The sequence below is a fragment of the Delphinapterus leucas genome, chromosome 19 (assembly GCF_059928025.1).
Source record: "Delphinapterus leucas isolate spDelLeu-1000000601 "Yukka" chromosome 19, BTC_Dleu_Yukka2, whole genome shotgun sequence".
In the NCBI taxonomy this organism is placed as follows: domain Eukaryota; kingdom Metazoa; phylum Chordata; class Mammalia; order Artiodactyla; family Monodontidae; genus Delphinapterus; species Delphinapterus leucas.
This window is the reverse complement of record NC_143147.1, coordinates 53,350,403-53,376,448: the sequence shown is the minus strand read 5'-3', so window position 1 is coordinate 53,376,448 and position 26,046 is coordinate 53,350,403. Positions and strand designations below refer to the sequence as shown.

Sequence of the window (26,046 nt, the reverse complement as noted above, 5' to 3'; positions counted from 1 at the left end):
AAAAATCAAAGCAATATTAAAAAGTATATAGCAGGGCTTCCCTGGTGGCGCAGTGGTTGAGAGTCCGCCTGCCGATGCAGGGGACACGGGTTTGTGTCCCGGTCTGGGAAGATCCCACATGCTGCGGAGCGGCTGGGCCTGTGAGCCATGGCCGCTGAGCCTGCGCGTCTGGTGCATGTGCTCCGCAATGGGAGAGGCCACAGCAGTGAGAGGCCCGCGTACCGCAAAAAAAAAAAAGAAAAGTATATAGCAATAATTCTCACACCGTTGCTTCCATGCCCTGTTCTCCATTGGCTCAAAAGTCACCACTTTTATTAATTCTTTTTCTATTCTTCCAGAGTTTCTTTATACAAACACAAACTGGTATCAATATATATTTGATTGTTTTCTGTCTCTCTTACACAAAGATAGTATGCAGGACACAGGGTCCTACATCTTGTTATTTTTTGCCCTTTTGATTTAACAGTGTATCTTGGAGATTGTACACAGAAAGTATCCTTCCTTATAGCTACATGTTTTCCCATTGTAGGGATGTATCATAATTCATTTAACCAGTCCACTGTTGATGGACACTTGGATTGTGTCCTATCTTTTGCTATTACAAACAACACTATAATAAATAATCTTTTACACCTGTACAGGTAAATCGAGGATAAATCCCAGAAGAACAGTTGCTGGGTTGAAGGGTAAACAGTAGGTATTTGTTAGATGTTGCCAAATTGCTGTGGGTGGGGCTTATACCAATTTGCTCTCCCACCAATGCAAATGAGCACGACTATTTCTCCACAGCCTTGCCGACTGAGTGTCATCAAAATTTTGGTTTCTGCCAATCTGACAGGAAAATGTATTATCTTAAGGTAGCTTGAGTTTGCATCCTCTTTCCAGTGAGAATGAGCATCTTTTTACATATTTGAGGACTGTTTGCTTCTCTTTCTCTGTGAATGGCCTGTTCCTATCCTTTGCCCATTTATCTGTTGAATTATTGGTCTTTTTCTTTGTTGATTTCCAGGAGGTCTTTCTGTAGGGAAAATCACCCTTTGTCTATTACATGAGTTGTAATCCCTTGTCAAAGTTTGTCTTTTGACTTTGCTAACGATAATTTTTGGCCACACAAGTTTTCTTAAAATACATTTATGTAGTCAAATGTATAACTCACTTATTTTATGGCATTTATATTTAGAGTCTTTGTTACTAAGGCTTCCCCCCACCCTTTGGCTGCACTACGCGGCATGTGGGATCTTAGTTCCCCAACAGGGATCGAACCCGCACCCCCTGCATTGGAAGTGCAGAGTCTTAACCACTGGACCTCCAGGGAAGTCCCACAAAGGCTTTTTTTTAAAGAGAATTTTGCTTATATTTTCCTCTCTGAGTATTGTTGTTATGGCTTCACTTTTTTTTTTTTTTTTTTTTTTTTTTTTTGCGGTACGCGGGCCTCTCACTGTTGTGGCCTCTCCCGTTGCGGAGCACATGCACCGGACGCGCAGGCTCAGCGGCCATGGCTCACGGGCACAGCCGCTCCGCGGCGTGTGGGATCTTCCCGGACCGGGGCACGAACCCGCGTCCCCTGCATCGGCAGGCAGACTCTCAACCACTGCACCACCAGGGAAGCCCTGTGGCTTCACTTTTAACATCTGAATCTTTGATCCTTTCGGGGTATGCCTGAGTGGACAGAGTGAGATGTCGACTCACCTTTAATTACCTTTTCTTTCCAGATGGTCATCCAGTTGTCCCATCCCCCTTTACTGACAAGTTCTTCTTCCTGCCATGATTTGTGATGGCGTCTTTAGCGTGTCCTGCGTCCCAGTCGTACTGGGGTCTGATAGCAGTGGCCAGTTTGGTGGCTCTGTTTGTTCCACCTCTCTCCAGCCCCTGGGCCATCAGAGGAGTGGAGTTTATTATGGGTCTTTGCTCATCAGGGCTGGGGGCGAGCTTGGTGGGGGGTCCCTAGAGCAGCGGTGGTCTCTGCCAGTGTGAATTCTCCCTGCCTCCTCGGCAGGCCCAGCCTTAAGGACAGAGGGTGTTTAGCCCACCTGCTTGGCTCCCCATCAGCTCCTGGGGGCAAGGGGTCTGGACAAGGCTCCCCCTGCCTTCACCCTAGGTGAAGTCCCGTGGCAGGGGCAGTCTACACCAGGGTCTCCCGGGTCCCAGCCTCTGTCTCAGGACCTCTCACCTGTGCCAGCCAGGTCCTGCCCACTCACCTGCACCAGCTCCCACTTAATTTGGGCAGTAGAGGGTAGCAGCTGGGAGAAGAAGAGAAGCAGGGCATGTTTAAGCTGCTATATTTCAGAGTCCCTGGCCCCAGAACTGTATCTTAAAGGGAGAGAAATTCCTTTGTCTATGACAGATTGGGAATAGGGGAGAGCTGGAAGGGCTGGTCTGTTTGCAGATAAGAAATAATGAATACCTTCTGAAGTAGTAACACTGAGGATGAAGAATAGAAAAAAAAAAAAGTTTGAGGGTTTTTTTCTTTCTATTATGAAATTTTTCAAACATACAAAAAAGAAAAAAGAATACTGAAGTGAATATAATTATACTTATTAGCTAGATTCAACAGTTACTGTTTTCCATGTTCTATCTTTTTTGCCAAGAATAAAATTATAAAAGTTACAAATGCCAGAGTTCATTATATTTCACCCTTGAAAGCTTCAGCATGCACCTCTTAAAAATGATCAAAAATGATCTTTTTCTCTATCACCATGATACCATTATTATATCTAACAAAATTAACATTAATGCTTTAATATCCTCTAAGATCCAAGCCATAGTCAAATTTCCCCCATTATCCTAAGACAAGTCTCTCACAGCCGGTTCAAACCAGGATCCAATCCTATGCATTCACTGCATTTGGTTGTCTCTTAAATCTCCCTTGACAACCCCCTTCCTTTCCTTCTGCCCTGACACGGACTTGTTAAAGATACCAGACCAGTTGTCCTGTAGAATGTCTGTTTTAGATCTGAATGTTGGCTTCCTTGTGGTGATGTTCCCATGCTCCTCTAACCCTGGTGTTACCTGGGGACTGGTAATTCTGAAAGGTTTCCACAGGCTGGATCGCCAGGGCTCCGAGGCAGGTGATACAAGGAATCAAGGATGATTCTAGGTTTCTGCTTGAGCAACAGAGGTGATGCTGAGATGGGGAGGAGAATGAAGATGAACTCGGTTTGTGCATCTTTTCAGTGTACCAAGGCCATCCTGGGGCGGGGGGAGGGGTGCAGTTGGATTTCTCAACCTGGAGATACAGTTGCAAGTTGTTAACTAGTAAAACTGGTCGAGCTTTCCCAGGACAGTAGAGTGAGAAGCAGAGATGAGACACCAGGCACCCAGGAGGTGGACAGAGGAAGGAAACAGACCAAGAGGCCACGGCCTGAGGCAGTCCAGGAGGGGGAGAATTATAAGGACTAAGGACCAGAGAGGAGTCAGGACAGACCAGGACCAAATTAGTCATTGAGGAGGTTGTGGGAGACCCGAGCAGGGGGCTGGGTATCTGGGCGAGATGGTGGGTGAACGCACTCCTTCAGGAAGTTGGCTCTGAAAAGGAGGAGGGGAGGGCTGGGTCCAGGGACACACTTTTTTTCTTTCCAAGATGGAGAGACCTTGAGTTTGTTGAAATGCCAAAGGGTCAAAGGCTGGAGAAGGGGCTGGAGATTAGAGGTGAGGCAGCTTCTGAGCAAATGAGAGTCAGTCGGGTTCCCGGGCCCGTTGGGGAGGTCGGCTTGGACAGGAGGACCCTGCACCCCCATCAGGGGAGGGAGGAGGAAAGGTGAGCGCAGGGACAGATTCGCTTGAGGGGGTGGCAGAAGATGACCACCCGGTCACATTTTCCCACCTCCTGAGGCTGGCTCATAATCACAGCGTTTGCTGCCCAGCGGGGTCCTTGACACACCATTTCTGATTCCTCCTGGCCCAGCAGCAGGAGACCTCCTGGGTGTCTGCCAGCCTTCCTCAGAGCACAGGGGGTGGTAAGTGGCGAAGGGGCTCCACCCCAGGCCTCACCCCGCCAAGTAACCTGGAGATACAGTTGCAAGTTTTTAAGCCAATAAAGATGGTTGAGCTTTCCTAGCACAGTAGGGTGAGAAGCAGAGATGAGACACCAAGCACCCGGGAGATAGGCACCAAGAGTCTGGGAACAGAGTCCAGAACCAAGGGCACCCAACTGAAACCCAAAACCAGAAAAGCAGAAGTGCAACCCTGCTTTCTTCCCCATGTCCCCATGTGGGTGTGGGAACTCAGGTTCCTGCTTGGCTCTTTTGTACCAGCCAACCCTTTGAGCAGGGGAGAGAATGACAGCCCATTCTATGGATAAAGAAACTGAGGTCCAGAGATTCCAGGGGTTGCCCAGAGAGACACTGAGACAGAGTCTACACAAGAAGCCAGGTCTCTGGACTCTGGCTCCATTCTTTTTTCCCTTTAATTGAATGGAGCTTCTGCCCCAAACCCAGGAGAAGAACCTCACCCCAGGTCCTTGTGTTTGGAATCTCACACTAAGTGCCTCTCAGGGGGCGGGGCCAGGCATGGCTCCCCACTGCACGGTGGTAGGGGTGGATACAGAGTGAGGCCTGGACTCTGTGCTGGAGAAGGTGTGCTCAGAGGAGGGACAGACGCCAGAACAGGGGCGGTTCTGTACACGGCTAAGGCCCTGGGGACAAAGATCACGACTCATTTCCCCCTCCACCCCAGCCCGGGTGGCACAGAGCAGGCTCAGAGGCAGCCGAGGAGTTCCTGTCCGCCCTGACCCGGCCCCCCTTAGCCAGCCCCTAGGCTCAGTCGCTGGTCTGTGGGCATTTCTTTTGCCTCTGGTCCCAGACAGCTGATAGGATTTTCTGGTTGCACCTGCTCCTGGCCCGATACTTCTGTGAGAGTTTTGGAGACATGGGCGATATGCAGCTGGCTTGTTGTGTCCCCTTCCCCCCGCACGTGCCTCTCCAGGCGCGAGGGTGTGGTGAGAGAGGAGGACCCTGCTGGGGAGCCGCTGTGGTCAACACCTCCTCTCCCCGGGGGAGGGGAAGCCCAGGCAGGAGGCCTGAGGAGCCAGCCTCGGTGACCAGGACAGGCCAGAGCTGCGTGGGTTTTGCTCGGTCCCTGAAGTGTGGAGCCGGAGCCCAGAGGGAGACCCCAGGCGTGGGAGCCAGGCCTCTTAGAGGGGAGGAGCTGTGGCCGGGGTGCTGGCTGTCTTTTCTGTGGTCCCAGCCATCCCCCCACTGTCACTCCTGGTCCCTGCCACAGGGAGACCCTGCTCCCCAATTCCTCCTGCGGGGCAGTGCTGAGGGCCTAGGTTCCCGCGCCTGTCCTTCTGTCTTCCCTCCCCATCCCAGCTCCTCCCTGGTGGCCCAGCTGCTCTGGGATTTGCAGAGCTTCTTCCCTTCTCTGGGGCTTGGCTTCTTCTCTCTTGGTGGGTCTGTGTGTGTGTGTGTGTGTGTGTGTGTGTGTGTGTGTTCCCTGGCCCTCAGGGTAGGGGCAAGTTGATGTGCCATATGTGTGACAAGTGAGGACTCCAGGCCTCTCTGGGGGATTAGTCTTGCCCCTGGGCTGCTGGCTTCTGAGTTGCGGCCCAGGGGATGGTAGTGAAGTGATACTAGAGCCCTGAGGGCAGAGTAGGGCATAGGCCTCAGACTTGCTCTGAATGGGGTCTCCCCAAGTGTTCCACACCCCAGATCTACACCATGCCTGGCTCGACTTGGGTGTCCCTGTCCTGAGCCCACAGTGGGTGCAGGGGAGGAGAGCCTGGGGGATGTGGGCCGGGAAGGAAGGAGAGCCAGGGCTGTGGGGTGAGGGATTGCTGAAATGGGAGATGAGGGCCCTGGGATGCAGGTGGGAAGGTGAGGGTCACAGCGTCCTGTTCAGCCACTGCGGGCGAGCCCGCGGGCTGCCGGGTGGTGGGCACTTGGGGCTGAGGAGGAAGCACCTCTGAGGGGATTAATAAAGACAAGATGGACCCCAAAGTCTCGGAGGAGAGGCCGCAGCTTCTCATCCAGGACCTGCTGTGTCCTCTGTGAGCACCCACCTGGTGAGGGGGTGAAGAGAGGAGAGGCCAGAAGAAAGCTCTTAGGGTAGGGTGGGGTGGGGGGCTGGTCTCTTGGTCCATGGAGGGCGGGGGAGGGGCCCGGGTGTACCTGCTCGTGTGTGTGGGCACACAGGTGAGGGTGCACGCATGTGTCTTGGTGACCAAGGCTGGAGGAGGCGGACCCAGGCGGTCAGGCGGGTAGATGGTGGTGTGGCCAGAATCCCGCCTGTCCTCCGCGTGGCTGGAGGGATCCAGACACCAGCTCCCTCTGATACCACGTCTGCCCAGGCCCCTTCCTCTTTGAGACATCCCCACACACACACAAGCTTCCTCTTCTCCATCACATCCTCCCTGGGCCTTGGAGGAGTTGACGGCCACTCGTTGTCCTGTCTACACCAGCCCAGGCCCCAGCACCCAGCTGCCCCCTCTGCCGGCCCCCATATGTGCAGCCCACCCCTCCCCCCCACCATGGGCCCAGTGCCGTCCTCTGTGCAGCCTGCTCCGCGTCTGTGTCTGGGCCTGGGTTTCAGAACTCCCTGGTAATCAGAGCACTGAGTGGGGTGGTCAGTGGTTTCCCTGGACATAAAATACCCCTGCCCCGAGGTACCCCTACCTGACTCCACCCCACCCTGTCTCAGGCGGCCTCCTTCTCAGGCAGCATTTCCGCAGCCCTGACAGGAAATGGGCTGGAGGCTCAGCCTCCCGCCATCGCAAGACAACTTCTTGTTTCCCTGTTGCCCTGTACCAGCCCTGGGCTTGTGCCCCTTAGCTCCACCCCCAAAGCCTTCCCAGGGCTCCATCCCAGCAGCTCAGGGGCACAGGATGGTGGACATCATTGCCAAACTGACCAGGAGGCAGAGTCGGGGCCTGCGGGGACAGGTAGGGGACCCTGGCATTGGGGGGAGAGCTCAGCCTCTGATGGGGATGGCAGAGGGGTCTATGGGGTCAGGGGCTGCCAGTGGGCCTCCATTCTCTGGCCCCACTAGGAGCTGAGGGAGCCTCACCGAGGTGGGACTCCTCCCTTCTTTCCTCTTTCCTTCTCTGAGGCCCCGCCTGTCTGAGAGGGGTGGCATAGGGATGCTGAGAGGTGGTGACCTGCTTTGGGGCTGGGGGGCGGGGAGGGGAGAGGCAAGGCCTGTCACCTGCCTGTGGGCAAGGGGAGGGGACTGGATTTGAGAGGGGCACGGGGACAGCCGGGCCCCTCTTGGCTCTGTTCTCCGGACTGAGGTGGGAGACCACTTTCTCTTTCCCACTCAGTGTCCCCTGTGTCTCTAACATGACTGGGATCTGGGGCCCAAGAGCCCCTGGTGCCCTAGTCAGACCCCTGTTGACGGGCTGTGTCTGCATCTAGTCTCGGTCTCCAGGAGTTGGGGGAGGGGCGGCAGCCCTGCTCTAACCCGGGAGAGCTCCTCCTTGAAGGCCTGAGGGCCTGGAGGGCCTGGCTTTACCACCTGGCTTCCAGGAGCCAGTCTGAGCCTGTCTGAGGCTCTGCCAGCAGAGGAAAGTACCTCTATCTCAGCACTGCAGGGGCTCTACAGAGAGTTCTAGAGTCTGAAAGGGCCTCGGGGCTACTTCAGTCCAGCTCTTTCCACAGCGCTGCAGCATCCCTAGCAGGGGTTCGACTCTGCTTGCCCACCTCAGACGAAGGCCCCTCACAACCTTCCAAAGCTGCCTGTGTCTCTGGGGCAGCTCCAATCCTTAGACTGTGCTTCCCTCCAAGGGGCGTTGCCCTGCCCCCGTTTGGCCTCTGATTTGCAGTCTGGAGCTCCCCAGTGTAATTCTGTGTCTTCTCTTCCTGGTGACAGTCACGTGGGGGGCCTCAACTTCTACCTCCCAAATCTCCTCTATACCGGCTGGGCGTGTTCCTTGTACAAGGTCCCGATCAGCCGGACCAGCCTGGGGCTCCCCGTGGACTCAGAGCCAGGGCCAGCAGCCTGGCCACGTGGAATTCCCCACTCCCAAGAGCCTGTCTCCTTCCTTGGCACCCTTCCAGCCCCTGTCCCCGGGATGAGCAAGGCCGCTGGGGTCCAGCTGGGGTGGGTAGGAGGTGTGTCCGGTCATCCACTTTCCTCCACCCACTGCCCATATCCTGTTCTCCCAAGGATTTCCCTGGTTCCTGTGCCTGAACTCTCATTTTCAGGAAGTTCTTGCTCAAAGTTAACCCCAGTCTCTCCTGTAATATCAGGTGTGTTTGGTTTTTGTTTGTTACTGAAGTTTGGCATGGAATTGACTTGCGTACTCATGCAGTAATTGTTTTTGTTTGTTTGTTTGTTATAAAGCATTTTTTTTTTAATATTTATCTATTTACTTGGCTGTGCCGGGTCTTATTTGCGGCACGTGACATCTTTGCTGTGGCACTTGGGACCTTTTTGTAGCGGCATTCGGAATCCTTAGTTGCGTCATGCGGGCTCTTAGTTGTGGCATGTGGGATCTAGTTCCCTGACCAGGGATGGAACCTGGGCCCCCTGCGTTGGGAGCGCGGAGTCTTAACCACTGGACCACTCAGTAAGTGTTTTTGATGGATCGGCTGTGTGGCTCAGGGCATTGGACCATCTCCTGGGGGTCGACTATGGTCAGTTACATCATCCTGGGTCTTGATCTCAAGACACTCTTGCCTTTTGGGGGCAGAGAAGTTAGGCAGATGGGTGGACAATGAACGGACCACCAAGGCAGAATGCCATCGGGCCCCAACAGAGCGACAAGCAGAGTGCCAACGGGTTAGACTTCTCATCGGAGGGAGAAAGCCTCCCCCAGGTGAGGCTTGTGAGCTGAGCACCAGCGGAGGAGCGGGATTTGGAGCAGCAGGGAATGGGGAGGGAGGGTGGTGGGTTTCCAGGCTGCAGGAACATCTGGAGCAAAGACATGGGGGTAAGAAGATGCCTTTTGTGTTTGGGGGAGGGTCAGCAGGCCAGTGTGGTTGGAATACAGGATGCCACAGGAGGGCTGTTGTGGACAGAGAGAGAAGTGGTGCGGAAGGTCCCATTTCGGCCACACAGGAGCTTGTGGAGCGAGGGAGAGGAGTGGACCGGTGTACGCAGGTCTTCCTGCCCCCTCCGTGCCTGGGGCCCATCACACTGTCTCAAATAGAAACACCCCCTTCTATTTTTGTTTTCTTGTTAGCAGCAGTTATCACTGAGGTGCGGTGCATTTCCCTATCACCCTGCTTGGTGCCCTCCTCACCCTACCACCATTTACACACATATGCACTAGAGTGTCAGCTCCGCCAGGGCAGATTTGTGTCCATTTGTCCACGGCTGCATTCCCAGTGCCTAGAACAGTGCCTGGCACAGAGCAGGCAGATCTTTGCTGGCCAAGTGAATGTTTTTGTAGGCGCCTGCCCAAGGCCCAGTGAGAGGCTGCCTTGAGCGGGAGGTGCTTCCCCTCTCAAGTAGTTTATAGCAGCAGTCCCCAAACTTTTTGGCACCAGGGACCGGTTTCATGGAAGACTGGGGCGGGGGGGGGGTGGTTCGGGCTGTAATGCCAGCCATGGGGAGTGGTGGGGCACAGCAGATGAAGCTTCACTTGCTCGCCTGCCACTCACCTTGGGCTGTGCGGCCCAGGTCCTAACAGGCTGGGGACCACTACCGGTCCATGGCCAGGGGATTGGGGACCCCTGGTTTATAGCTTAGTGAAGGTGTTACAGCAACAGAGGAACCTCTATGATTTTTAAAAAATTAATTTGTTTATTTTTGGCTGCGTTGGGTCTTCGTTGCTGCGCGCGGGCTTCTCATTGCGGTGGCTTCTCTTGCTGCGGAGCACGGGCTCTAGGCACACAAGCTTCAGCAGTTGCGGCATGCAGGCCCCAGAGCACGCGGGCTTCAGTAGTTGTGTCACGTGGGCTCAGTAGTTGGGGCTCGCAGGCTCTAGAGCACAGGCTCAGTAGTTGTGGCGCATGGGCTTAGTTGCTCCACGGCATGGGGGATCTTCCCGGACCAGGGCTCGAACCCGTGTCCCCGGCATTGGCAGGCGGATTTTAACAACTGCGCCACCAGGGAAGTCCCTCTATGATTTTTTAAAAAAGATTTATTGCACAAAATTTTGTTGCTGCAGAAAAGAAAAAAACTAAACAAGACCAAATCCAAGTCCTATAATTACCCTACCCAGAGATGACCTCTGTTAGCATTTTGGAGAGTTTCTAAAAACACAAAATTGGAATTGTGCTGAGTTTACATTTTTGAAATCTGCTTTTCCCTTGTATGGGAAAATTTCTAAGAATTATGCATTCTTAGAAAACAGTATTAATCTCCTCGTGCTCTTCTGCTGCCTGGGGTTTGATAGTGTCATTATCTTTCTGGTGGGTGCTAGGCTGGGGGTGGTGGGCACACAGGAGAAATCTCGGGAGAGATCTGGAACCTGACACCTGAGCTGAGTCCTAAAGAAGGAATAGAAGTCAGCCAGGAGGGGCAGGTTGTGAGGGAGCAGAGGCCTGTAGCAGACACAGCAGAGAGGCTGGGGGCCTCCAGCAAGCCGGTGCTACTGGAGCTTAAAGTTCAAGGCAAGGGCCAGGAGTGGCAGGAAATAGGGGGGAAGACAGGCAGGTGACGGAAGGCCTCTGGGGCCCTGGTAAGGGCTTAGAGTTTGCCCAGCAGGTAGCAGGGAGCCGTGAGGGTGTTAAGCATGACCAGGCTTATATTCTGTGTAACTGGACCCTCCAACCCACCTCACTTTACTTTGGAGGGGGACATGGGGCTCACCTTTTCTTTGCCCTCCTTCCTCCTTCCCATCTGGTTCTTTCTCTTTCTCTTGTCTGCGATTGATTCTGAGGCCTGCAAACCCTGTATTGGGGAAGTACCAGCTCCAAATCTGGAACCGGAGGCAGTACTGGTTCCAGTTCAGAGGTTTCTTGGCAGAGGAGGAAGGAGGGCTGGGGGTTCTTTGTGGGGGCTGTAGAATGGAGCAAGGCCCCGCCCCCAAGTGTCCTGGGGCCTGGGGCGAGAAAGAACTGGGCCCAGGCCATTTCTCTGTTCCTGCGCAACCTTTGATTCACACCTGTGAGTGTGCAGCTGGAGAACTTCGTTATCGATATTTTACTACTGTTAATAAATGATTAATCTAATTGTCCCATGCATCTGGGGCACTTCATACTTTACAAGGCACTTTTCAAGAACATTTCCTCATTCTCTCTTCACTACAATTTCCGGAGTGGGGAGGGCAGACATTTTGCAGCTGGGGGAACCGAGGCAGAGAGGTGCTGTGACTTGCTGACAGTCGCCCAAGTGGCGAGTGCCCGAGTGGGGACGATGTGACCGCGGGGCTGCCCTGAAGGTCACGTCTCCTTCCTCCCGCCTCAGGTGGATGACCTCCCAGAGCCCGTGTACGCGAACGTAGAGAGGCAGCCTCGGGCCACGTCGCCTGGCGCCACCGCAGCCCACTGCACCGGCTCGGTGTGGGAGACGCACACGGACGCGGGCACCGGGCGCCCCTACTACTACAACCCGGACACGGGCGTGACCACCTGGGAGTCGCCCTTCGAGGCTGCCGAGGGCGCCGCCAGCCCGGCCACGTCTCCGGCTTCGGTGGGCAGCCACGAGAGCCTCGAGACCGAGTGGGGCCAGTACTGGGATGAGGAGAGCCGCAGGGTGTTCTTCTACAACCCGCTGACGGGCGAGACGGCCTGGGAGGACGAGTCCGAGGACCAGCCGGAGGACGAGCAGGAGATGCAGCCTGGCCTGAGCCCCGGCAGCCCCAGGGACCAGAGGGTGAGGGGCGGGGCCTCGTCTGAAAGGGCGGGGCCTGGCCAGGGTGGGCGGGGCTGGCTCTGAGGGCCTCAGAGAGAGAGGAGTCGTGGTCATGGGTGGGCGGGGCTATCTCTGAGAGACTTTGACCCCGCCTCTGTCTCCCACAGCTCGGGGGAACTAGGGTGAGGGGGCGTGGCCTGGACCGAAAGGGCCGGGCCCCTGAGGTCACTGCTGGCTCTGAGAGCCTCTGACTCTTCTGCTCCCTGCAGCCCCCCACCCCTGAGACGGACTACCCCGAGTTGCTGACCAGTTACCCAGAGGAAGACTATTCCCCCGTGGGCTCCTTCGGTGAGCCCGGCCCCGCCTCTCCCTTGGTCACACCCCCAGGCTGGTCTTGCCACGTGAGCCAGGATGGGCAGACGCTGTACACTAACACCTACACCCAAGAACAGGTAGGGGCAGTGGGCAGATGGTCCCAGACAGCCGCGGGGTCGCTCCCCTTAACACTGTAAACTGAAGTTCCCGCGCGGGCTCCAAGTCAGCCCAAGACCGAATCACCCACACCTGCCCGTGTAAACTCTTTGGGGCTATGTTGGGCTCTGGTTGGAGGGAACCTTTTGCTCCCCCATCATGAGGAGAGCTAGGTCCCTGACCGTCCCTCTCCCCACAGTGGATGAGGTTGGAGGACCAACACGGGAAGCCTTACTTCTACAATCCAGATGACGCCTCCGTTCAGTGGGAGCTGCCCCAGGTAACCAAGTGGGGAAGGGAGAGTGCCGGGGAGAGGAGGGGGTCGGTTATATACCACAGTGTCTTTCTCCCCAGGTCCCTGTCCCTGCCCCTCGAAGCATCCGCAAATCCAGCCAGGACAGTGAGACCCCGGCCCAGGCCAGCCCACCTGAGGAGAAGGTGAGGGAGGGGGCATGTAGGACCAGGCAGGACCCCCGCAGAAAAACTGGGGTGTTTCTGGAGGCTCTGGAGGCTGGGATTGGGTCTGGAGGCACGTCTCCACCATAGCCCCGAGCACTAGCCTGGGCTGAATGAACCTGGGTTCTGGGTCATCCCAGGCTCAGAGCTGGGCGAGGCTCAGAGCTGGAAGGAAGTCTCTCCTGCTGCTGCTCCTGCTGTGGGAGCAGGCACCCCACCAAGCAGCGGCCAGGTGCCGGCAAAGAGGATTCAGTGGAGACTCAGGCCCAGCCTGTGGGGAGTGGCTGGCTGAGAGGGAGGCAAGCCTCTGGCCCCCCGCCCCACCCCCGTGGCTCCCCCCTTACCTGCCTCCTCCTTCCCCTTCTTTCTCTAAGATCAAGACCCTGGACAAGGCAGGCGTGCTCCATCGAACCAAGACGGTGGACAAAGGAAAGCGGCTCCGGTGAGAACCCGTCTGCCCCCAGACTCCACGGTGGGCCTTAACGATGCCGTTCACTGAGCACTTCCCGTATGCCAGGCTCTTGTTAACCCTCAGAGCGACTTTATGAGGTCCTGTGAGGACCCTGAGGCACTGAGGAAGTGACTTGCCCCAGGTCCCTTGGCTACCAGGTGTTAGCGCTGGGAGTCCACCCCTTACGGTTGGGTGCCCCAAGCTGTGTTCTTAAAGTCTGTGCCCTGCTTCTGGGGGTGGGAGGGGGGCCTCAGCCCAGGACCGAACCCAAGCCCTGCCACCACCGCCCCGCCTAGGAAGAAGAACTGGAGTGCCTCGTGGACAGTGCTGGAGGGCGGCATCCTGACATTCTTCAAGGACTCGAAGACCTCGACTGCAGGTGGCCTGGTAAGGCCCAGGCGCCCAGCAGGGACCACCCCGTCTGCTCCTGACTCCTGTGGGTCTTCATCTCATCAGCCTTGCCAAAGGCTAGGTCTGAGACCGTGGAATATGAGTGTCAAGGGAGCTGGGCCTTGGCAGGGGGTGACGAGAGCAGATCACCCCAGGACAAGCACTTCCAGCCACCTTGGGCCTGGGGACCAGTCCCTGAGGATGGACAGCTCCAGCCTGGTGGGCAGGGAGGCTGGGGACTGGACACACCTGCTCGCAGAGATGGGGCTGCACTCCTTTCTCCTTTCCTATCCTAGGTGGGCAGGTAGCAAACAACCAGCCAGCCTGCAGGCTCCATGGTTAAGAAGTACCAGGATCTCTGCGGTCCAGGAACCCTTGGGCCCCCTGCCCCCAGAGCTGTGACCCCATTTTGTCCCTGAAGCCAAGGGAGCCTGGTATATTGGAGCCAGGACGCTGTGACGGGCCCAAGCTGAGCTGAGGGTGCGCTGTAACCATGCTCCCTCCAACCCTTCTTCCCTTTCCCACAGAGGCAGCCTTCCAAGCTCTCCACCCCCGAGTACACGGTGGAGCTGAAGGGGGCCTCTCTCGCCTGGGCCCCCAAAGACAAATCCAGCAAGAAGAATGTGCTGGAGGTGAGTGGTGGGGTGGGGGAGAAGGAGAAGGGGCTTACTGATGGCTTGGGACCCTCACTAAGCAAGCCCCAAGAAGGTGGACCTGGGGAGTTAGGGCTGGAATTCTCGGGGCTCAAAACCAAAACTGCCTCCACCTTGGGGATCCGTCCACAGTGTTTCCTGGCATCACAGATTCTGCAGCTCCCTCTCCAGGAGTGGAGTTCACTGGAGTCCTTGGTCCTAAGTAGGGGGTCCTTGGGGAATGAAACTGTCATGCCTAGAAGTGCAGTCCTCATCCCAGCTGCTTTGGCCTGAGACAGACAGGAGTCTCTGGGTCCCCAGCTACTTACTCTGGTAGGCTGGGACACCTGCTCTAGCTGGTCAGAGCCCAGCTTCCAACTAGCAGTGAGTAAACCAGGGTAGTGGACACGTTTCTCAGGCTCTGCAGCAGGAAGAGAGAGGCCAGGTGGGGCCCAGGCAAGACCCTCCCAGGCCACTGTCCATGTGTTGTCTTCACCGTCTTCACTGTTGTGTTTCCCTTCACTGTCCATGTGTTGTCTTGTTTTTAAACTACTCTTACCCTCACCTCAGTCCCCAAATGTTTTGAGGCCGCTCACAATAAAAATGCATATGGTGAGCTGGTAAAAGCCACTGAAAGCCAGGACGCACAAAACAAGTTAGAGGAAGAGGGGCAGTGTGGAGAGGGATTAGAATGATGTACAGGTACTAAAGTTGTCGTTGCTGAAAAAAGTCACCTCCAGGCTTCCTGGTCGCCAGAGTGAAAAGAGAACGGCCGTCAGTTACATGGCTCTTATTATTGGGGCAGGGGGAAACCTTCCTAGATTTTGAGGGAAATCAGTTTCTAGTGTGCAGCTCCGTTCTAGTTTAGTAAAGGGACGCTTGGGCTGCTTCAGCTAACATCTGATGAAAGCCCCAAAAGCATGACCTTCCATCTCAGCTCAGAAAAAGCAATTCTGCAAGGAGCTTGAGTGTGTCGTTTAATGATAATTCACCCAGCTTCATTCAGTTCTAGAACCAGAGTATCCACAGAGCAGAGCTGGACACCTGTTTTGTCTCATGAGCCACTCTGATCAGTAGGTCAGGAGCCTTCTCCAGGCTTAGCGCTGTAATCGACTAGCAATGTCTGCCGTGGACGTCAGATTGAGGAGGGACATCATATTTGCTAGGTATGCTCCTTCCTGATCTGGAGGGACATCCTTCAAACAGGGCTGTCTGAATGTCACCTCTCTGACCGGGCTTTGGATGAAAGTTTCAGAGGAGACACTTCTGAGTTGTCTTTTCTGGCAAGGACTGGAAGGCAGATGGTGCTTTTGAGAGCTCCTCCAGCGGACGGGAAGGCTGACAGCCTTGAATGGAAATCCTGGAGGCCCCTGCTTCCCACTGGCTGGCAGCCATCCTTCCTCCACTCAGGGGTGACCTGTAGGTGACTTTGGATATTTCTCAAGAGACCGCCCCAAATTCTATATCGTTGAGGATGGCCGGTCTTTCTAGTCACCCCAGAGTCACAGAAAACTTCAGTAACAGTCCCCTGAGAATGGCCGGTTTGAGCTCGGCTTGCCTGTGCAGTAAACAGAATGAGTGTCTTGAGCAGTATATTGATAATGTAACTAGACAGATGTGCCTCCGTATGAAACTCAAATATGAACTGAATATGTTTTGAGACAGCTGCCAACAATAATGGCTATTGTTTCAGAGGCATTGTTAGGCCATTCTCTGGGATAACAGACAGGGCCCCTGTCAGTTTAGGTTAGCACGAGGTTGTGCTATCTGTGGGCACACACGAGGTGTGCCCACTGAAGGTTCTCTAGTCTTTGCAGGGAGGGGGATGGGGTAGAACTTGCAGGTTTGTTTGGTTTTGTCTTGGGAAGCATTTTAAGTAGCATTCAAGTCTGAGTTAGATAGGTAGACAGCCAAAACACAGCCCTCTCTGATTCTGGAAGTTTGTACCCTGTTGTCTGAGACATTTTTTGCTGACTCTGACTCTCATTTGACCCAAAGCTGTGGCAACCAACCATTCCCATCAACCTTGAACGTTTGGTTCTCAGAGCCAGAGGTTGAGGAGAGATCCATCCAAGTTGCCTCACCTTGTTCTTTGTAGACTTTGTTAGGGAAACAGCAGTCAGCTGAAAAATAGCCCAGGCTGTTAATGTCTGCTTGCTCCTCAATAGTATAAAATAGTGGATTTGGGGTCTCCCACCGGGAGTTTCTTTCATTGACTTTTTTGCTGGCCCCTGCTCTGGGTGGGCCTGCCGTGTTCTGTGGCTCATGGAGAGACAGGATGGGGCAGGGAAAAGCACACCAGACCGTTGACAGATGTGCAGATCTTCTGCACTCAGATCCTTGCTCCATCATTCACTAGCTGTGTGTCCACGAGGAAGTTGCTTACACTCACTGTGCCTCAGTTTGCCCATCTGTAACACGGAGATGCTGTTACCTACCAATTTAATGAGGTGAAATACCTTGGCTTGGGGTGAGGCCCTTGCTCTGTTAGGCTCTGAGTTCCTGGGGACAGGAACAGATCACCTCTACCTCGGTATCCCCCCTGGGACAGACCCAGCGAACCAGAGGTGACTGAGTGATTTGTGTCCCACCAGCTGCGGAGCCGAGATGGCTCGGAGTACCTGATCCAGCATGACTCGGAAGCCATCATCAGCACCTGGCACAAGGCCATCGCCCAGGGCATCCAGGAGCTGGTAGGCAGAGCTGGGGGCCGCCAAGGCTGGTGGGGAGGGGATGGACAGCCATTATGCAGGGCAGCTGTGCCCACCGTGGGTGGGGCCCTCCACTCGGGCACTGGGAGCTCCATGAAACCAGTGGGTAAGTAGCCCTCTCTGCAGATGCAGATGGGCTGCTGAAGAAATTAGCCTTTCTTAAGGAAGTGAATCCAGCCTCTGGGGTTGGCCGCACAGGAGGACTCTCCAGGTGGGCATATCCTAGAGGAGTGTCCCATTCCACACTGAGGCAAGAGAAAAGTAAATACTCTGCTTAACAGCCTCAGGCTGGAAAGACAGGCTGAAACCAGAAGACAGAATTTAAAAGGATTGAATTGATGAGTCTAGCGTTGTTTTTTAAGTTCAATATATCAATTGCATAAGTAGAGATGGGGTAGGCCCGCTCTGACAGCTCTTCACGTGGAAACAACCTGAGGCTTTTTGATCCTTAAGTCCCTATTAAGGGACTAGGCAACACTGGGTGCCCTGCTTGGCTGTATTAATAGAGGTAGGGATCCAGATCCAGGGAGGTGATGCCTGTGAGGTTGTTGGCAGCGCTCCGGCCCCAGCTCAAACTGCAAGCTCGAACTGGGAGCCTCGTATTGAGGAATACTGACCTACTGGAGTGTGTACAGAGGAGCTAAGGAAAATTATGGGGAAAGTGGACCAGGAACTGGGGGGGTCGGTAGGGGTAGTCAGGATAAGAAAAGGTGAGGGAGAACAGGATGACTGTCTCCAACACCTGGAGGGCTCCATGCAGCCAAGGGAGGGGAGCGTTTGGGGTTCTCTGGTGGAGGTGAAGGGGGTTGACCTGGATAAGGAAACAGCAAACTCCCTGCCTGGGGGTCTCCAGTCCAGGCCTGCTGGGAGGGCACTTCGGGTCCCTCACCCCATCCCAGAAGGACATGCAGCTGGCCCAAGGCTCTGCCTCTCTGAGGCTGTGTGATTCTAGTCCGCAGACCTACCCCCCGAGGAGGAAAGTGAGAGCAGCAGCGTGGACTTTGGGTCGAGTGAGCGCCTAGGAAGCTGGCGGGACGATGAGGCACGGCCTGGTGCAGGTGTGCTTGGGGGTGAGGCTGGTGGAGGGGGTGGTGGGCATCCTTTGGGCGGGGTGGGGGGGGGCGGGGTGGTGACGACCGGGCTAGGGCTGCCGGGCCAACCCCGGCGCCACTGACTGACCCAGCCCTGGCATTCCCATTCCCGTTGGGCAGCCGTGCCCACCCCGGGGCACGGAGGTCTGGAGAGCGACCTGAGCAAGGTCCGGAACAAGCTCCGCAAGCTCCTGCTGAAGCGGCCCACGCTGCAGTCGCTGCGGGAGAAGGGCTACATCAGAGGTACAGGAGGGACCCGGAGAGCTGGGCGCCGGTGGCGCAGGGGCGAGGCGACGCTGACGAGCCTTTCCCCCAGACCAGGTGTTCGGCTGCGCGCTGGCCGTGCTGTGTGAGCGCGAGAGGAGCCAGGTGCCGCGCTTCGTGCAGCAGTGCATCCGCGCCGTCGAGGCCCGGGGTACGTACGTGCGCCGGCCGGCTGGGCCTGGCATTCCGGGAGCCTGAAGGCCTCCTTCCAGGACCCCAGACGGAACCCCCGGGGAGCACAGGGTCGAGGGGGAAAAAACGGGAGTTCCTGAGCAGGAATCATAGCAGGGGCTTTAGCGCCATCCCACCGAACCCGCGGTCAGCGCCTCCCTCCGCTCCAGGGCTGGACATCGACGGTCTATACCGCATCAGTGGAAACCTGGCCACCATCCAGAAGCTGCGCTATAAAGTGGACCACGGTGAGGCCCGTCCCCTGTCCCTGCCCCAGGCCCGAGGGCGCAAAGGGATGCTGACCTCCTCTTCCTCCCCTCCCCCCTTTCCGCAGATGAACGTCTGGACCTGGACGACGGACGCTGGGAGGACGTCCACGTAATCACCGGCGCCCTGAAGCTCTTCTTTCGAGAGCTGCCCGAGCCCCTCTTCCCCTTCTCGCACTTCCCCCAGTTCATCGCAGCCATCAGTGAGCGCCTGGGGGAGGTGGGGCGGATGGGGTAGGAGTGGGGCTGGGCTGCCTCAGGCACCCGTCTGGCTGGGACCGCCCCCGCAAAATACTGGAAGTCAGCCCCCTCTGTTTCCCTCCCTTTCCTCTCTCTGCCTCTGACCTTTCCCCTGCCCAGAGCTGCAGGACCAGGCCCAGCGCAGCCGCTGTGTTCAGAGCCTGGTGCGCTCGCTGCCCGCCCCCAACCACGACACAATGCGGCTGCTCTTCCAGCACCTGTGCAGGTGAGCCGGGGAGCCGCAGGGGAATGGGGAGGCGGGCCTGATAGGACCCTCCCCCGCACGCCTCCCCCCAGCTCTGGGCCCTGATTCCACCCCACCCCCACCGCAGGGTGATCGAGCACGGAGAACAGAACCGCATGTCCGTGCAGAGCGTGGCCATAGTGTTCGGGCCCACGCTGCTGCGGCCCGAGACAGAGGAAACCAGCATGCCCATGACCATGGTGTTCCAGAACCAGGTGGTGGAGCTCATCCTGCAGCAGTGCGCAGACGTCTTCCCGCCGCACTGACCGCGGGCCCGCACCCCTACCCCCGCTGCTGGCGCTGCGGACCTGGGAGTGGGGGCGGCGACAGTGGTCCTGCATAGAAGCGGGGCGGCTGGAAGCCACGCGGCTAGACTCTATCTCTGAGACCCTCCGCCTCCCGCCAGTCCGCAGGTCCGTGCGAGTTCTGCACCTCTCGGTTCTGAGGGTATGGTGACCCCTGGTGGGCAGTTCGCAAAATGTGATTTTTTTTTTTTTTTTTTTTTTTTCTCTGATTTGGCCTGTTTGGGGGTTAATTGGGCTCTGTTCTTTATCACAGCGCCACCTACTGTGCGTGTGCGAGAACGAGGGGTGGGGGGAGAGTTTTCTGGGACGGCCGCTGTTGCGAGGAGGAATTTGGCCGAAGGGCTTCCTGGCTTCGTCAGGCCTGCACCTGGTGGAGGCCTTCAGGGAGACCCTGTGGGTCCCCGGCCCCGTGCATGGCACTGTGCCCATCATGAAGCAGCAATCGACAACCTCCCTGCCGCGGAAACAGGACTGAGCTGGGCCTCCGGCGGGCAGCTGAAGCTGCCTTTCCCCAGGCCTCTGGGCTGAAGCTCCTGCCAGGCCCAATCACTGGCTGGCTGTAGACCCTCTTCATTGACTTCCCTGTTGGGGTTCTGGGCCTCTGCCCTCCCTGATCCACCTGTGCTCTGTGCAAGGGTTCTTCCTGGTCACTAAATGTGTACCCTGCACCTGCCACTTGACATGCACCATTTCTACTAGTAATCCCGTCTTACAGATGAGGAAACTGAGGCGTACAAAGGCAAAGTGCCTTGTTCAGGGTCTGGTGGGTGATCTGACTCCTCTCACACCAGAGCACAGCCTCCTGTGAGGCTGAAATCAATCCTTTCAGCTACCCCTCAACCCCAGCGTGGCCTTATGGTAAAGCAGGGAAATGAAGCCGAGTGGGTTCTGTCTGGGCCTGGGGAGGTCCCTGAGGCAAAGAGGGAATCCGCCGCAGCTGTTCTTCTCTGCGGGGAGGGGAAGTAGCCCTGGCAGGAGCTCCTGGCCCCTCTCAGTGCCTCGGCTGTCAGGCAGGCCTCCCTGGTGCCCACCTTGCCATGAAGAGCTGGGACAGAGACCTGATGGGTAGGGGGAAGGAGGGCACATCCTCAGAAAAGGAAGCGTGAATCCTGCGGTCATCAGCCCCCCTTCCCTTCTTGTACACAAACCACCTCAGTATATGGGTCTCAGCCCCCGGCCCACCTACCCGTTCATGTGTTCAAACAATAATAGCTAATATTTATTGACATTTGCACCATATCATCTCATGTGTTTCTCACAGCCAATATTTATTATCTGCTCCTCTGTGCCAGGCACTGTGCTCTGGGGCAGGGGCACCGCACATTGCCTCCCTGGTGGAGCTTATGGTTCGGCGGGCAGGGCTGACCGAAGCCCACCCCTAATGCCAGAGGGGCTGGGGCAAGAGTAGAAGTGGAGGCCTCACACCATATGTCAACATATCGTAAAGCTATAAATCAAGCTAACAAGTGTTCAATAAAATGTGTTCTATTCTCCTACTTTGACAAATATCTTTCATAATGACCTGGGAGGCCAGGGTTTTTTTTTTTGTTTTTTTGTTTTGCCTTGCCATGCGGCTTGTGGGAGCTTAGTGCCCCAACCAGGGATCGAACCTGCGCCCTAGGTAGTGAAAGCAAGGAGTCCTAACCACTGGACCGCCAGGGAATCCCCGAAGGCCAGGTTCTAACATAAACTTCTTTGACTCTTCCGAATTCCGTGCCCAGATGGCTGGCATGAGAAGAGCTGGCTCTGCTCTCAGCCACACACACCATATCTTCCCACCCTCAGAGCATCCTGGCCCAAGGGGAGGTGCACACAGGTGGACACAGCAGTGCAATCTGCTGCCCCTTGGTCACCCCACATGGTCCACCCTCTGAGGGAATGGGCCTGGGGTCCCACGTGTCAGGAGCATGGTCTAAAGGGATGGGCCTGGGCTCCAAGGGGGCGCCAAAGATTCCTCATCCTGGGGGGAGAGGCACAGACAGAGAAGGTCCAGAGCTAGAGTGGGACCCATGGCAGGGCAGAGACCCCTCTCACAGGTCTAAGGGCGGAACTGGACGGATATTAAACACCCAACTACTTGGTTAACCATGTTGGTACGGGAGCTGAGAAAAGCACAGGGTGCTCTGAAGGTGTGTCACTGGGGTGTGACTGTCCCCCAGGGGGCCAAGATGTCTCTGCTGAAGCCACATTTGAGCCAAGCACTAAAGAATGAGGAGGAGTCAACAAGGTGAGGAATTAAGGGCAAGGTGTCTAGTCAGAGGGAACAGCATGTGCAAAGGCTCTGAGGCAAGAAGTCTTGTGGGGAGAACAAAATCTGAGCGAAGACCGCCGTGACTGGAGCCCACAAAGCCAGCAGGCCTGGGTGGGAGGTGATGCTAGAGAGGCTGACGGGGCAGAGTGCACAGGGCCTTGTGGACCACGATGAATGGGGACCTGTGGCAGGACAGCGGCAGGCGGATCCTTGGGCAGGAAGGTCTTGGGAAGTGTCAGCTCCCCACCCCACCCCAAGCTTTTGACCCTGCCAAGAGCTTGGTGGGCAGCAAGTAATGTGGGCAGCTGCAGGCACGGAAGTCCCAGAATCGTCACATACTATCCTCAGGAGGAGCTTCAGAAATCACCTACTGCCAGAGAGTAAACTCCTGGAGAGACGAGCTGTAACTCACCTGAGGCCACACGGCAGGTTGGCAGCAGAGCCTGCCCAGAGCTTCATGCACATAGTCTGAGCACCTACATGAGCCCCACCAGAAGGCTGAGCTCAGCCATAAACCCTCAACTGCGAGCACAGTGCATGGCGAGCACTGCAGGTGCACAGTGAGTACGTTTGGGGTGAATTGGATTTTGTCTGGAGACACAAAGATACATAGAAAGAGTATATGTATACTCATATATATAGAAAGAGTATCTGCCCTCTTGAAGTGCCATCTGGTTGGGGGATAGACAAAAATAAGCGACACAGTTGATAAGGGCTGCCACAGGGGGCAGCCTCTGTCCCCCTCCCAGCAGATACCCCATGTCCTCCAACAGCCAGGCATCTGCCCTGACGCTGCCCTAGAAAAGGCTTCTGGTGTCCACCTGTTTGCTAAGTCCGTGGACGCGCCCCGCCTTCATGTGAGTGGACCCGTGAACTGCCTGTCATCCTCCTAGACAAGCTGTCCTTTGCTCACACAGCAACATGGGTCTTTGCCCAGCCTGTAAATGGTGATGCCCCGGCCCACTGCTCTCTCCTCTCCACCTCCCTGATGGCACTCATCCGTTCCACTCTGGGGACTGTCATCAAGCCTGCACGTGCATCACTCAGATCTCTGTCACCAGCCTGAACCACTCGCTTCCGAGTTCCAAGTGCAAATGTCCACCTGCACGGGTGGCTGCCAGGCACCCCAAGTGCAACCTGCCTAAAACAAAACTGAACCCAGCCCCTCCCACTATTTCAGGGCAGAGCACATCCATGCACCCAAGGCTCCTTCCCTTCCGTATCCAGTCAGCTTCCAAGTCCCTGTCTTCTACCCCCTAAAGATTTCCAGGATCTGCCTCTCCCACCCCTGCTCAGCCTCTCATCTGGATGGACTCCTCCACTTCCAGTTCCATCGTCCACTTAGCAGCTATCTGACCATGGCACTCTGGTGTGTGGCCTCTGAGGCCCTCCCCAGCCATGCCTCCCACCTCTCTGCACACCAGCTGTGCCCATGCCTATAGCTCCCAGCACACTCCGGAATGTCCCTTGCCTGCATGCCTTTGGGCCCACAGTCCCCTGTCTTCCTCCCTTTCTCCTGGCTAATTCCTCCTTCTCCTCTCAGCCTCAGCTCACACCTGCCCCCACACCCCTCCTCAGATCTCTCACATGTGCCTCTCTCCCTCATTGTACTTGCCTCGCTGTAACGTAATTGTGCTTTCATAGCCTTCACTTCCCTGCTAGGCTAAGGGCTACATGTCTTCCAGGTTCATCCATGTAGTCCATGGAGGTACATCATTCACTCTTACGGCCAAATAGCATTACATTGTATGGATATGCCACATTTTTTATCCATTCACTAATTGATGGATGTTTGGATTGTTTCCAATTTGGGGCTGTTATGAATAATGCTGTTGTGAACATTCAGGTGCGAGTTTTTATGGGAAATACTGTCTTAGTCAGCATGGGCTTCTATAACAAAATAACATAGACTGGGTAGCTTCAACAACAGATATTATTTCTCACAGTTCTGGAAACTGGAAGTCTGAGATCAGTGTGGCAGCAGAGTGGGGTTGTGGTGAGGGCTCTCATCCTGGCTTGCAGATGGCTGCCTTCTTGCTGTGACCTCACACAGCACGGTGGGAGAGAGAGAGCTCATCTCTCCCTCTTCTTTTCTTTTCTTTTTTTTTAAGAGTAAAAATGATTTATTCATTCATTCATCAACATTTTGGGGGGTAAACTTAACAATAGCCAAGCACTGACCACCATTCACCAGTTTCATTTTAAGGGGAAAGTGAATAAGAAATCTTGAAAATTCATTCTGGTTATCCTTTGCTGCACTTTAAAAAATGGGGACCAACCAGCTCATTATAATGCCTCACCCAACATCGTGGAAGCTTAAAAGCTTACTTTGCACTGTCTGAAAACATAATTTATTTCAGCTTTTGTTTCCCGGAGCTCCAGAGCAGCCTTTTTCCCGAGACTGATCCCCACAGATGTATTTGTGATGATACCCAGGAGGACACCAGCATACCTGCAGAAACATTTTCATAAAGGTTTATTATTGTGTTACACATGTAAGTAGCCTCTGTCAATAGATAGCTATACCACTCCCAAGCTGTAGTTTTGTGAAACTTTATGTCTAAATGAAATGTCTTACTGAAATAAGACTAAATATTTAGTGGTGAAAACCTTGCCTTTCAATGTTTAATTAGCCTTCTAACTCATATAGAGGATCACAGCCATTGAAATGATCCCGTTTATAAAAGTGATATAGAAAAGTGCTAAGATACGATTTTCATACATGACTATATCTAGCTAGAAAGCTTGATGTGTCTTAAAAATTTTTTTAAGTTAAAAAAGTTTATTTCCTGATTTAAAACTTTACATGATTGTTAAAAATTTTTTTTAAAGAGAAATACAATAAAACAAACAAACAAACAAAACTGAGGCCCAGCAGTGTTAAGGGAAGGGTACTTTGTCCACTTGGCGACCAGAGCATCAGAGGTGGAAGAGCGCCCCCTCAGGCCAGTACAGGAGGGGATGCATTGGAATTAACAAGCGAGTCCCCCCAGGTAGAATAGGGGCTGTGAGGTCCAGCCCCCTGTGCCCTCCAAGAGGGAATATTCTTTTTCTGTTGCCAGCCTCAGAGGAGGGCTTGGTATACTAAAGGAGTTGGCACTTTTCCTTCCATGAACTTCATCCTATGTGGCCCACCAGGTGCCACAAGATAAACAGGTAGGTGGAGGCTTCCCTGGTGGCGCAGTGGTTAAGAATCCACCTGCCAGTGCAGGGGACACGGGTTCGAGCCCCGGTCCGGGAAGATCCCACATGCCGCGGAGCAACTAAGCCCCGTGCACCACAACTACTGAAGCTCGCGTGCCTAGCGCCCATGCTCCGCAACAAGAGAAGCCACCGCAATGAGAAGCCCGTGCACCACAACGAAGAGTAGCCTCTGCTCACCACAACTTGAGAAAGCCCGTGCGCAGCAACAAAGACCCAACACAAAAATAAATAAATAAATGTATTTAAAAAAACAAAAGCAAAAGCTAGGTGATATGGCCAGGTATGCTTTTTTTTCTTTTCGTAAGCTTTTTATTTTGAAAGAATTATTGACTCACAGGAAGTCACATGAATAGTACCAAGAGGTCCCGTGTACCCGTCACCTAGCTTCCCCCAGTGGTGACAACTTACATAACTGTAGTGTTAAGAAAACCAGAAAAGTGATTGACATTAGACACAACTAGACTACAGACCTCACTCAATTTCACCATTTTGGGCATGCACTTATTTTTTTGTATGTCTTTGTGTTTAATTCTATGACATTTTATTACATGTATAGATTCATATAACCACCACCACAATCAAGATACAGAACTGTTCCATCACCTTAAAAGAAATCCCTTCTGCTGCCCTTTTATAGCCACACCCTCCCTCCCTTTCCTTAAGGCCTGGCAATCTTGTCAGTTCTCCATCTCTATCATTGTGTCATTTCGAGAATGTTATATAACGGAATCATAAAGTATGTGACCTTTTGAGGTTGGCTTTTTGCACTCAGCGTAATGTACTTAAGAGCCATTTAAGTCATTGCGAGTACGGATAGTTCATTACTTGTTATCACGGAGTAGTATTCCACAGATATGTTTTAAAGAGATTCTTCCAGCTGTGGGTGGAGGAGGGAGGGAGGGAGACCAATTAGGAAGCTGCTGGAGTCCAGGTAAACATCACAAGCCAGACCTGTGTCCTGACGGGGCTCCTCTTCACTTCCGGCCACTGAAACTGGCCCTCGATGCGTTCCGGCCACATGGGTCAGGGTCGGCAGCAGAGAGGAGGGATTGGGGTCGTTGAAGCTGAGCTGGCAGTAGGGGGCGCCAGAGGTCTTCTGCCCAAAGGGCGATTCCCAGCCCCGAACACCAGGGAGGATTTGCTGGCGCTTTGGGCCGCTGTGGGCGTGCGCCAAGAGAACCTAGAGTCTTGACCCCCTCCAGCCCTCAGCCCCAAAGTTTCAG

The 26,046-nt window shown here is 54.8% G+C and overlaps 1 protein-coding gene across 10 annotated transcripts in view; it reads left to right on the top strand.

Annotated features, from left to right (window-relative positions):
• Nucleotides 1–22,124, top strand: part of ARHGAP27 (Rho GTPase activating protein 27) — a 34,044-nt gene extending 11,920 nt beyond the window's left edge. For 5 of the 10 annotated variants that reach the window (XM_022565126.3, XM_022565125.3, XM_022565128.3 and 2 more), the window contains 15 exons: nt 11,290–11,697; nt 11,946–12,128; nt 12,347–12,427; nt 12,502–12,585; nt 12,978–13,045; nt 13,351–13,441; nt 13,972–14,076; nt 16,671–16,769; nt 17,740–17,845; nt 17,999–18,121; nt 18,195–18,293; nt 18,484–18,561; nt 18,648–18,782; nt 18,940–19,045; nt 19,152–20,864. In XM_022565126.3, the coding sequence (XP_022420834.1) occupies nt 11,290–11,697; nt 11,946–12,128; nt 12,347–12,427; nt 12,502–12,585; nt 12,978–13,045; nt 13,351–13,441; nt 13,972–14,076; nt 16,671–16,769; nt 17,740–17,845; nt 17,999–18,121; nt 18,195–18,293; nt 18,484–18,561; nt 18,648–18,782; nt 18,940–19,045; nt 19,152–19,329 (1,944 nt within the window). In that variant the 3' untranslated portion in view covers nt 19,330–20,864. Of the gene's footprint in view, nt 1–6,456; nt 6,878–11,289; nt 11,698–11,945; nt 12,129–12,346; nt 12,428–12,501; nt 12,586–12,977; nt 13,046–13,350; nt 13,442–13,971; nt 14,077–16,670; nt 16,770–17,739; nt 17,846–17,970; nt 18,122–18,194; nt 18,294–18,483; nt 18,562–18,647; nt 18,783–18,939; nt 19,046–19,151; nt 20,865–21,967 lie in introns of those variants that run through there. The other 5 variants (XR_016389014.1, XR_016389013.1, XM_022565130.3 and 2 more) reach the window with 5 other exon arrangements.
• Nucleotides 22,125–26,046: the final 3,922 nt, after the last annotated feature.